The 11,982-nt window shown below is 33.1% G+C and overlaps 1 protein-coding gene across 1 annotated transcript in view; it reads right to left on the bottom strand.

Moving 5' to 3' along the window:
* Nucleotides 1-7,622, bottom strand: part of LOC108377288 (Down syndrome cell adhesion molecule-like protein Dscam2) — a gene marked incomplete at its 5' end in the record, with an annotated part of 12,031 nt that extends 4,409 nt beyond the window's left edge. The window contains one exon of the mRNA XM_017633549.1: nt 7,174-7,622. Within this exon, the coding sequence (XP_017489038.1) occupies nt 7,174-7,622 (449 nt within the window). The remainder of the gene's footprint in view (nt 1-7,173) is intronic.
* Between the last annotated feature and the right edge of the window lie 4,360 nt (nt 7,623-11,982).

Here is an 11,982-nt window from a genome sequence, read left to right as displayed (position 1 = left end):
GCTTCTCATAAAAATACAATCGCCGTTCGGAGTCGGCGTAAAACTGTAGGTCCCTCCGCTTTGTGTGACAACATCAAGGCGCACGCCACAAATCGGAGGAGAAGCTCGGCCAAACACTAACATATGTGTAAGCGCAAATCTATTATTGTTATTATTATTACGTAAGAGCAACAGAGCTAGTCACATACCTCCTATCTTTTCACATGCCGTTGAATTTGCTCGAATAGTCCCAAGAACCGAATAGGAAACGTTGTTGAACTATCTGTTTATTGGATGAAATCTATATTGTATGAAACGTATTAGTAATTACTAATTCCTCATCACTGAATTGGCTGAAAAAATCCTGGCCAGGACAATTTTAACTAATACTCAAAAATGATTTTTTTTTTAATCTTGCACTCATTTTTTTAATGAACAAATTATAAACTGACCAAAAGTATAAGCTCTATGGAATATGAAAATGTTGGGTTGTCTGTTACTTTTCTAGCCTACTTATTGGGTTGGCAGGTGTAAACAGGTAGGTTAAGTTAGGTTATTGTTAACTCACTTAGACATTATTTAGAGCTACCACCTTACACAAATTCTTTGAACTGTAACAACAGGTTTTCTATATTAATCTAAAGGGAGCGCTGGCTGCAGGGATGCCAACTTGGCTCAAACCGTGCCATTTTGGGCACCATTTTACCTCAAATGGCTCTTAATTTTTCAACTCGGCACAAAGTGCCAAATGGCACTTTTGAAAAATAGTTATATTTCAATAAATTTTTGTGAAATCCTTTGCGTGCACTTCTTTTTATGGAATAAAATTTTCTAATTTCGATAGTGTATTCAACTGGTTTATCTTACTTTGGCATTGGACTTTTATTTTAGGAATATGTTTCTAATTCTAATGCGAAATAGGGAGAACTAAAAAGAATGGCATCTTTTTTGGCACTTTTATTTTTCTATTTGGCACACTTTGGCACCTTTTTATCCTCAATATGGCACTTCATAGCTAAGTGTAGTTGGCAGCCCTGGCTGGCTGCTTACAACAAAGTTCCACTGGCAGCTGATGTCCATTCCGTAGAGCTTTTCGGGAGTGTTGATGAAATGCGCACCGAGATACTTAAACCTTAGTCTAGCGAATGCCGGACAACTGAAAAGGAAGTGCGGAGATGATTCCACCTTGACTTCCAGACAGCTGTGGCAGTAGGGATCCTTGACCATACATCCTTGACTACATCTGTAAGAACGGAGATCTGTCGCTTAGCCAACTGCAGGAACTCCCTTGGCAGTCTGCGTTCAACAACTGACCAGAAAAACCTTGCATCTTTGCATGTCGGGGTTTCCGCCCAACGCTAGCTGAGCCGACTGTGAGCCCATCTGTCTAGTAGTAGGCCGCAGAATGACAACGGGACTCCTATTCCCTCCCTGTCCGAAGTGATGGCCTCGAGGGTGACCTGCCTATGAAACATCTATTTTGAATATTTAATAAAAAATATGCTGGCCAGAATTTTTTCAGCCAATCCAGCAAATCCACAACTCAAAATGCACACAGAGCTTGTATTTACCTTTCAGCAAAAGCTGGAGCCAATTTTCATTATAATTACGTTCAGAAATGGTTTCTCGCATTTTCTGACGAACGTGTAATTTTGAGTTGTTTCACTTTTGAAGATTGTGTGCTATATGGGTGAAGGTCGTTTTTTATTTGGCTCTTGTACTAGAATAACTTATTTTTTAACCGACAAAGTTTCTTTTGAAACTAACTGCGGTGCATTTTTTCTAAGTCTGCAAGCATGTGGACAACCCTCGAGTATAGGCCAAACCTCGCATTTTCGCTTGTTCATGTAGGGTTATTTAAAAAAATCTGAGCTGATATAACAATTCAGAGTTCAGATTTGACCCAAAATATATTGGAAAAGTTTAGCTCAGAAAAGTTTTCTCGTAGATTGGTTTAATGGGATGCTTCAATGTACTATGTACGTATCTATATATATACGTATATACAAACAATCATAGTGCTAAACTATACCGAAATAAGTAATTTTTAAGCAAAAAACAAAACTGATTTCAATTCTCATATAAAAATTTAGGAGTACCGTTAATTTTTAACACGATTTATATGGGACCACTTCTGAGACACTACCTTTCCGATGCAAAAATAATTATCGAAATGGTCCAAAATACATAAAATAATAAAATAAAAAAAAATTAAAAAAATAAAAAAATAAAAATAAAACAATAAATATTCCGTCGAACTGATAACCTCCTTTTTTTTTGGAAGTCGGTTAAAAACATTCGGACATAGTTCGTGTTTTCAGAACTTTTGTTAAAATTTCAAAAATTCTGTATACATATATTTCAGTACTGTCAATCTATAAATTTACCAAGCAGGTGTTACGTAACTTAAAGTATAGGCAGCTTATTGAATAGCAAAGATTTTCGCAGAGCTATTATGTGGTTAGCTGATTCACCGTTTACCACATCCGTTATGTTTACGAAAGCTTAATTACCACTACACCTAGGGCAATTTATTGGCAACTACCAGCTGCCGAAAGCCACTTATTTGGCCAATGACCTCTATATGACCTTACACAAGTGCAAAACTGCTGTTGTGCACAGCAATCTCAGAGTGGAAATGCACTGGCATATAATTGTATTGGCGAGTGTGTTGGTACAAATTTGTGTTGACGATAGTATATAATGGTGTGTACTTATTACCCGCGCATGTGTGTACATTAGGGTGGTAAAAAACAAGAGTTTGAATTTTAATGCTCTCACCCCTTAGGATCATTGTTGCCAGAACTTTTTCGACCACCCACCTTATTTGCCAAAAACCAGATAGCTGAATTGTGTCAACTAAAAATCAATTTTTTTATTTGAATAAATCACAAGTAGAAAGACTAGTAAATTCATTAAATTCTGTACTCCGTAAGGAAAATTTCAAGTTTTGAAATAACGCAAATAACACAAAAAACGCCGAAACGCATAAACTTAATTTTGGATCGCAGATTACGGCTAGAACTTTTATTCAAAAATAGCTCTTTAACAGTTTTTTTTTTAATTTTATTTAATTACTCCCTAAATAACAGTTATTTCTGATTTTCATTTTATAAACCAGAATTAACAATTATTTTAAATTGTTATCTAAACAATCTGCAAATAACTGTTATTTTTTATTTTAATTATTTGCCTTAGATAATAGTTATTGAAGACTTTTTTTATAAAAGTCATAAATAAGGATCAGTCAGTGATTTTTACTTCTAACAATCTTAAAAGTCAAAATTTTTGATTCTTATGAAGGCCATAGTAAATTTAAACACATTAGTTATATAAGGGCAAAGGTAAAGGTGAATATGTAGATGAAGAAAGTGATAAACATAAAGGTAAAAACAGAGATAAATGGAAAGAAAAAGATGGGGATGGGGATACCGATAAAAGATGAAGACAGAGGAAGAAAGATTAAAATAAAGGTATTTATAGAGAAAAAATATAGATAGAGTCAGAGAGACTGAGCCTGGGAACTATTTTGGGATTTTAGAGATTTCCGGGATTCTCGGGACTTATCGATATAATAATATTAATAATATTTTTATCAATTTTTTATCGATTTCGTTATCGAAATTTTTATCGATTTTGTTATCGACATTTTTATCGATTTTGTTATCGACATTTTTATCGATTTTGTTATCGGTATTTTTTGACGATATTTTTATTGATTTTGTTATCGATCTTTGTATCTATATTTTTAATGACATTTTTATCGATTTTGTTATCGAAATTTTTATAAATTTCGTTATCGATATTCTCATCGATTTTGTTATCTACTATTTATCAATTTCGTTATAGATATTTTTTATCCAGTTTGTTGTCGGTACTTTTATCGATTTCGTTATCGATATTTTTACAGATTTTCTAGTAGATTTTTGTGATCGATTTTGTTATCGATATTTTTATCGCTTTTGTTATCGATATTTTCGTCGATAATTTTTTTCCATTTTGGTATCGATATTTTTATCGAACTTATAATCGATTTTCCTACCAATAACATTATCGATTTTGCTATTGGAATTTTTATCGACTTTGTTGTCGATATATTTATCGGTTTTGTTATCGATATTTTGTTGTATTGCACAATATTGTATAATAATAATAATAATAAATATTGTATAACTACGTTTTTTATTTTTCTCTCTGACGTCAAGATTTTTTTTAAAGGGCTTTGAAATTTCCAGGATATGATTGAATAAAGAAATTATTTAAGAGATTTGGTGCATTGTAGAGTAACAATATGGGTATCAGTTAAAAGGAAAAGTGCTGTAGAATTAAAAATATCCTTGTATATTATTGTATCCTTTAATATNTTGACAAAGAAATTACTAACCGATTTTTAAGAATTTGGTATCGTTGTAAAGGCGATTGAACCCCCTTTCTTCTGGTTGGCATATTTGTATACTTCATGTATAAACATTTGAAAGCAAAAATTTTATTTTTTTATAAAGAAAAATACTTTAAACAAAAAAATTACTAACCGATTTTTTTTTAAATTTGTATCGTTGTAGAGGCTACCAGAAAACTTATACTTTCTTAAACTCAAAAATTTCTTTTTATATACACAAAAAAAAATATAATTAAAAACATTTATTCCCTCTAAATAAACTCTTGCCCCCTTGATGAAAGGCTGGCTACGCCCTTGTATACAAAACAATTAAAGTATTAAACCATAGTTATATCATACGGTCAGTTTGTTCTTTTAGAGTGCATACATGGTTCCATAATAATGATTCCAGTATCTTCATTTGTGTATATTGCAACTATCAATATCTTATAAAGAGAAGTGCAATTTTTTTTATCTAAACCTAACAAAGTTAGGAGGACGGAATTCGAAGATGTGGTAGTTAACGTATTAGTCATTGACATATATTTTTTTTTTAAATAAATATTGGAAATTTCCAAGGATATTCAAGGATAAAATTTTGAAAGGACATTTCAATACTTATTCGTCCTGGTGCACCCAAAAATTAATTTATTTTGTATTCTACAGAATTTTTCCTTTTAATTTATACCCATATTGTTATTCTACAATGCCCCGCATCTTTTGAATAATTTTTTTATTCAATCATATTCTAGAAGTTTCAAAGTCCTTAAAAAAAAAATCCTGACGTCAGAGAAAAAAATTAAAAACGCAGTTTTACTATATTTGGCACTCTGTTTTGTGAATATATTGATTTTTTTCGTGTGTAAAATTGACTGTCGCACGGTGATATCAATTGATTTCAGAACAAGGGTTACACTTTCGTTTGTCGCCTACTGCATATCGATGGGATATTTTCAAACACCATAACGATGGCTGAGTGGAAGATCGACCTACCTCGTCAGCCAGTTCGAAAACGCTCTATCTCAAAAAACTTTTCGAAAACGCCCTATCTTACTTCAAAATGTATTGCAAATATGCTGATATAGGGCGTTTTTGAATCGGCAGCTGAGATAGGGCGTTTTTGACACGAATTCTGAAATAGGGCGTTCTTGAAAAGTTTTTTGAGATAGAGCGTTTTCGAACTGGCTGCCGAGATAGGTCGATCTTGCACTCAGCCATCGATATGGTGTTTACAAATATGCCGTTTTCCTTACCCTAAACCTTTTACTGTGCGCTACAGCGATGTTTTGTAATTAAGGCAGATTCGAATAGGCGCTCTCTGGGAAGGCAATATCTGTAATATTTGCCCCATGTGTTGGTACTATACCCAACACAAATGCGTGTTTAGCAAACTGTGAAACCATTCGTTATTTCACACTGAAATTTAAGAAATGCATAACAAAAACTCTATGAACAAAATCCCAGACACGTCCTTTCTTGGAAAAATTATATTCGCTTAAAATAAAAATCATTGATAATGGTAACTTATACATATAACAAAATCGGAAAATCTAAAAAATCCTGAAAGTTTACAAAATAATAAATTTTGATTTTGATTTCTTGACATTGTATTGGAATTTAGGGGGAATATTTGAATGGTTACCGCGTATAACCTTGTAAGCGACAAAATTTTATAATCTTCCAAGAGTAGAACAAAAACACGATTTTAATGATTTATGTGCGTTATTTTTCTACTTTTTGGTACTTCAGTAAACTTATCTATGAAAAATAAAATATGTACATTGACATCTTTAAAATTGAAGAAACCAGTTTCCACCATTCATTTGTAGAAGTGGAAAGCCATATCTCTCACACAATTTCTCTGGCTAAACTTTTCTTAATTTAATGGATATCAGCTTAACTTAAATCGCCATATGTATTGGCATAAGAATGTAGTTAAATACATACCGATTCGCTATTGTAAGCGCACCATATATTGGCACTTTTATTTTGATGTTATTTAATTTTAGAAATTTTTATAAAAATATAGTTTATTCTCTTCAAAAAACCGCATAAATCTAGGTTTCAGACTTTGTACAATATTAAAAAAAAACATCAACAAACTTTCGTAAAAATTTCGAGTTTTTCAATTAGTATTTAATGGTCTAAAAATAAAAATACTTCTAAGAAATCTAATTAAAAAGCAAAACTAAAAAATTAATTTTTAAAACTAGTCAATATTTGGTGGGCTTATGATTTTGACACGTGGTGTATATACATATGTATGTGTACATATGCTAACGCTCACAAGCATACACACACATATTTGTAATAATTTTTTCGAATGCTTTCAGTTAAATAGTGATTATTCGAAATTTATTGTTATGAATATTAATGTCTGACGCCTTCGGGCAAAACGGAAATAAGAATAAATTCCATGGTCATTACTCCATACAAAATGAAATAATTTCCGTTCAGCTCCATAAGTACATATTGAAATAAGCTTGTGCATTTAAGCAACAATGTACAAAATAGCAACAACACATACCGGAAATTGAACGAAAAGCCATTATTCAGCATCGTTCAACCAAAATGGCGTTCACCACAATTCAGACAAATTTTTAAGCAATTATTATGAAGCAACATACATGCATATTTACCAACATTTTGGTATACTGGCAACACATATGAGCACCCATATACATAAACATAACACCACACTAATACTTATGAATCAAAAAAATAGTAACTGGTCGTATAAAGGTCAGTGAATGCTAAATTGAGTAATATTTATAAATAGATATTGAATCTACAAATATTTACGAGTAGATATTTACCTCCTAACTGCAGCTCCGCCGTCGCCTGAAAGGTGTCGCCCTCCGGCCGCCGCACCACACATTGATACATGCCACGATTTTCCCGACTCACACGCGTCACCATCAAAGTGTCTTCTATGCGACCCGATGATGGCAGTTGTCGTCCATCCTTGTACCACAGTATATTTTGCATGCCCACCGGACTGCCATTACTCGTGACAATGCAACGAAATTCGGCATTACCGCCCATATGTACGCTCAGTATGTTCGGTGAGATCTCCACTTGTATGGGTGTGGCCACTGTGAGGCGCAATTCGGCGCTCGCTTCACCGCCCACATTGCTGGCAGTACATTTGTAGACACCTGAATCTTCGCTAGTTACCGCCTCGATGGCGAGTATTGGACCGAGTAGACGCACGCGTGGTCCGCTAAGCACGGGCAATGGGCCGGGACCGTTGTGCGTGTACCAGCTGGAAGTAGAAAAAGAGAGAAATGAAATGTTTATAAATTATTACAGAGTCCATGCATTTGCTTCTATTTATCAATAAGCCGCTTATCTTGTGAATTTAATGGGCATAAAATGTGTTAATTAATTTGGTATAATGCAAAATGCGAAAGAATTTCTACGATTTTATGCTATATGAAATACAAGTTATTTATGTAAGTATCGTTTGCATTTTTCCTACAATACGCAATTCCATTAAGTGCTGGCAAATTTTCATTCGTGCAGCACTTCATTTTTAATTGAAAATTGTGTGTTTACGTATATACACGCATGCACTTTTATTTGCTTGGGTAAAAACCAGTGCAATACGTCGTATTTGTATTTATTATAATTTCTTTTAATGTGTGCTACCAGTACTTTTTGCACCTTTCTGAAACAGGTACATATTCTGTGGATACTGTTGACTTTTTATTGACGATACGATTGGTGGGCTGTTTCACACAAATAATAGGAAAATGGTTACTTGAAATAATTTGAAATTTTTCTTACGCAAACAGTTATAGAAGTTATGCTCAAACTACCTGGAAATAATTTTTATAAGTATTTCATACAAGGTCATACTAAAAATATTGTTCGAAGCATTAAAGCCCACAGATATATTAAATTAGTAAATAAAGACATTGGACTTCGCGCATAAAAGCGAACTTAAGTTCCGACTCGATTTGCAGTACAAATTCTTGAGCTTAAACTCACTCTATCAGTGCAAAAGTTGAGTCTGAGCTTCAGCTAATTTTTGAGCATGAGGCCCAGTATCTGCTAAAGACCCAAAAAATGCTATTTTTCAATGAATCTGCATTTAAGCTGTAGAGCTGTTTCTAATTTCAATAAATATTTTGTTGCTTACAATTTATCTGTTGCTTTGTCGAGCTTCTCCGCCAATTACGCAAATTAGGATTGAGAGCAGACTTTTCATGACAGAAAACCCCTCGAAGGTTTGTCATTGTCTACCGAGGGGACACTGCTGTTAAAACAAATTCTCGAAACAAGATCCGAACCCAGGTCGTACTGCTTGTTGCAGTGGGCTGAGACTGCTAAACCTGAGCGCCATGGAAAATGGAGAAATCCGAGTCGTAAATGGTAGCATTGTCTTACTGAAGAGAACGATCTTAAGTTTAGCATACTCTTGATGATGGGAGTACTGAAGCTGATTTGGCACTTGGAATTGACGTGGAGTCTCTGAGCAACTACTTAATCTTAAAGGGGGCTAAGTAATCTCACTGGATACCTGTAGTGGTACTCTCTGAGGATTGCCATCGGAAACCCCTAGTGCATGCACTGCTATTGTGGTTCATTGAAAGGATATTGCCTCCAACCAGAACATGAAACATAGCGCTAGTATTACCTAATTGTTATGGTGACTTTTAACACCTTGCACCTAATGTATTCTACACCCGCGATAAGCCGGCGCCGAAGGGACACCAATGCATGGCTTTCAACCACACAGGGTTACCATTGCACATAGTGCCTACACACCTGCTAATTTCCTAAGTTGAACAAGTATTAGCAAGTTTAAGTATATTGACTAGTTTTCTGTTTATTTAGATTTCAATATTATTTTCTCTGAAAGGATTTATTTTTTTCATCTAAACAAATACATCTAAAGATTTGTTATATTTTTTTAGTTAGATATTCTAAAATTCCATTAGAATTTTTCTTTATTTTATATATATTCTTTCTCACCTATAAATATTTTTCATTCTTCGTCTATATATTTTTCATGGAAATAGTTTTTATGAGTCAAATTTTTCTGTATGTTTGTAAAATTGAAGTGATTTTTTGCTTATATGTGCTTTCTTTCCAAACAAAATTGTCATCCTTGGGTGTACCAGATAATCTTCCCTCTTTCTTTCCATTTTGATCTATCGGTGTCCTCTGGGTTCAGAACTGCTGACAGTTGCTATTTCAACTTTTACGTTCCCATAACTATGTTTAATGATTATGGTTATAAAGTAAATCTTGTTTACAGTACAAATATATTGTTGATTTCATGAACTTTAAAGACCACTGCCTATCGTATTAGAGGGTCTTTAGATCAACCTCAACACTTATTCATTTAACAGATTGTTACAGCCCAGAAAGAGCCACAACGTGAATCGCAAATAAAAGATTTTTTCTTGCTTTAAGTCTTAAGAATTATTTGGCACCTTAACTCACCCTGTATATCCACGCGTGTATACAAATTTATCATCATATCATATTATTTTTCGCCTTCATACATCTTTCATTTTACCATTTTTCATTTTAAACTTTTTTAAGGTTTTAATGGTAATGTAGTCATGTGCGAAAAAGGTTGTCAGTATTCATCAATCAAGAAATATTAATTTCGCTACCGGTGTGTATTAACAAACAACACGCCTCTGAATCTACATGTACATGTAAGCACACATATGTACATATATTCATATACATATACATACATACATAAGGAAAATATTTCAGACACTGCAGAGGTGGCAATGCGCTTATTAGGCGCCAATTTCTGTTAAGCTCCCCACATATGCAAATGTTTATCTATGTATATAGCGTTGCGATCAAAAATGGATGAATGGTGTTTCATTTTTAATATTTACAATGTGTTTCAAGCTAAAATTGTTTTGATTTTTTATTTTTTTTTAAATATGGTTCACGCTTTAACAAAAACCATATAAATTCCAACTTTATACAGAATTTAGAAAAATTCTGTAATTTTTATCCTAATTTCGAGCTTTTTAACCTAAAATAAAATTAGTGCAAAATTTGAGCGGCTAAAAAATCGCATTGATTTTTAATATTTTTTTTTGCTGAGGCTTTTTAGGGTTTTTTTTCACATAAACAGCAAAATTTAGGAAAACTGGCGTTGGCTTTTTTATTTTTTTGCAAAAGGTCGTGCGCATATTCTTCCACGAAAAATACATATTTATATGGGAAGAAGATCAAAACGCCTTCAACAAAAAAATTATTAAAAATCATTGCGATTTTTTAGCCCCTCCAAACTTGCACTAGTTTTACTAAAATTTTATAATCCTATTAACTGCCTACCCAAAAATTTTTTTATAATTCTAGTTGAAAAGCTCGAAATTTAGATTCAAGTTTGTGGATTTTTTCTAAATTCCGTATAAAGTTTGAAAGTGTGATTTATACAATTTTGCAAAGCATGAACCATATTTTTATAAAAAAAATATCAAAAAATTACAGCTTGAAAAACATTGTACATATTAAATACGAAACACCATTCATCCACTTTTGATCGCCACTGTACTTATTTGCAATGTTTATTAACACTTACGTTTATATGTATGTATGTAATAATGCACGTTTTTGTACATACATATATGGCCTGCCTTTAATATCTCCATTCTGCTTTATGAAGTGTGTGAAAACTTTGAAATTTAAAATGCCTTAAGATTCAGAACTTTGCACTATAAAATCGGTTTGTTTTTGTCCCTTCACTAAATCAATTCTCCATAGTAAAAGTGTATACACATATATATAGCAAAAATGTGGTCTACCATTTTAAACTTTAATTACTTAGCTCCGAATCCGATTACGCCACATTGCGTCCACCGTTTTGAATTTCAAAAATCTGATGTTAGATTTGAAATCAGCGACGTCGAAAACCCTCCTATTTATATGAGTTTTAGGGGAAAAGAAAAATTTTTAAATCTCGGCGTCATATTTGATCCAGCGCCATTTTGAATATCAAAAAACTTGACATCATATACGAAATCAGCGACCTCAAAAATCCTAAAAAACTAAGTTTCAAATCAATTTGGTTACTGTTCGACTTTCGACCGGCAAATGGAAGTCGCCAGACCATAATGCTTTGACTTGATGGCACAGCTTAACACATATCTATGTATGTATGTAAACATAGAAATAGTTCAAAAAGCGGCTTTCTCACAGAAAATTATTAATGAATCGATGTCACAGGATCAATATGAATTTAAAAAATGTATCTAAATAACCATATCGTGTAACAGATTGATGTGCAAATGTTAAATTTTATAGCGTAACGTGAAAGCTCATATAATGCGTGCGGGGCTGCGGAAAATTCTAATGATATGTATAATTTATTTTTCATTTTGTTATACCCGAGCGCACTTGTGCACAAGGGTATTATAACTTTGTTCACAACAAACGAATACAAGACAATAACCACGCCCACATCCCATATAACGGTAATTTGGAGAAATACGAAATCTTCGATAAATCAGTAAATATTAAAGCTAATTTATTCAAAATTGNACCAAGAAATACGTTTATGATAAAATTTTGGAAAATGGGCGTGGCCCCGCACACTTGTGATCACATATATGTATCTCGGTAACCGTTCCACCAATTTGTAC

The sequence above is a fragment of the Rhagoletis zephyria genome, unplaced genomic scaffold (genome assembly GCF_001687245.7).
Source record: "Rhagoletis zephyria isolate East Lansing unplaced genomic scaffold, Rhagoletis_zephyria_1.1 Rzeph_scaffold_11853, whole genome shotgun sequence".
In the NCBI taxonomy this organism is placed as follows: domain Eukaryota; kingdom Metazoa; phylum Arthropoda; class Insecta; order Diptera; family Tephritidae; genus Rhagoletis; species Rhagoletis zephyria.
Note: the sequence above shows the minus strand (reverse complement) of the source record. Positions and strands in the feature narration are given on the sequence as shown.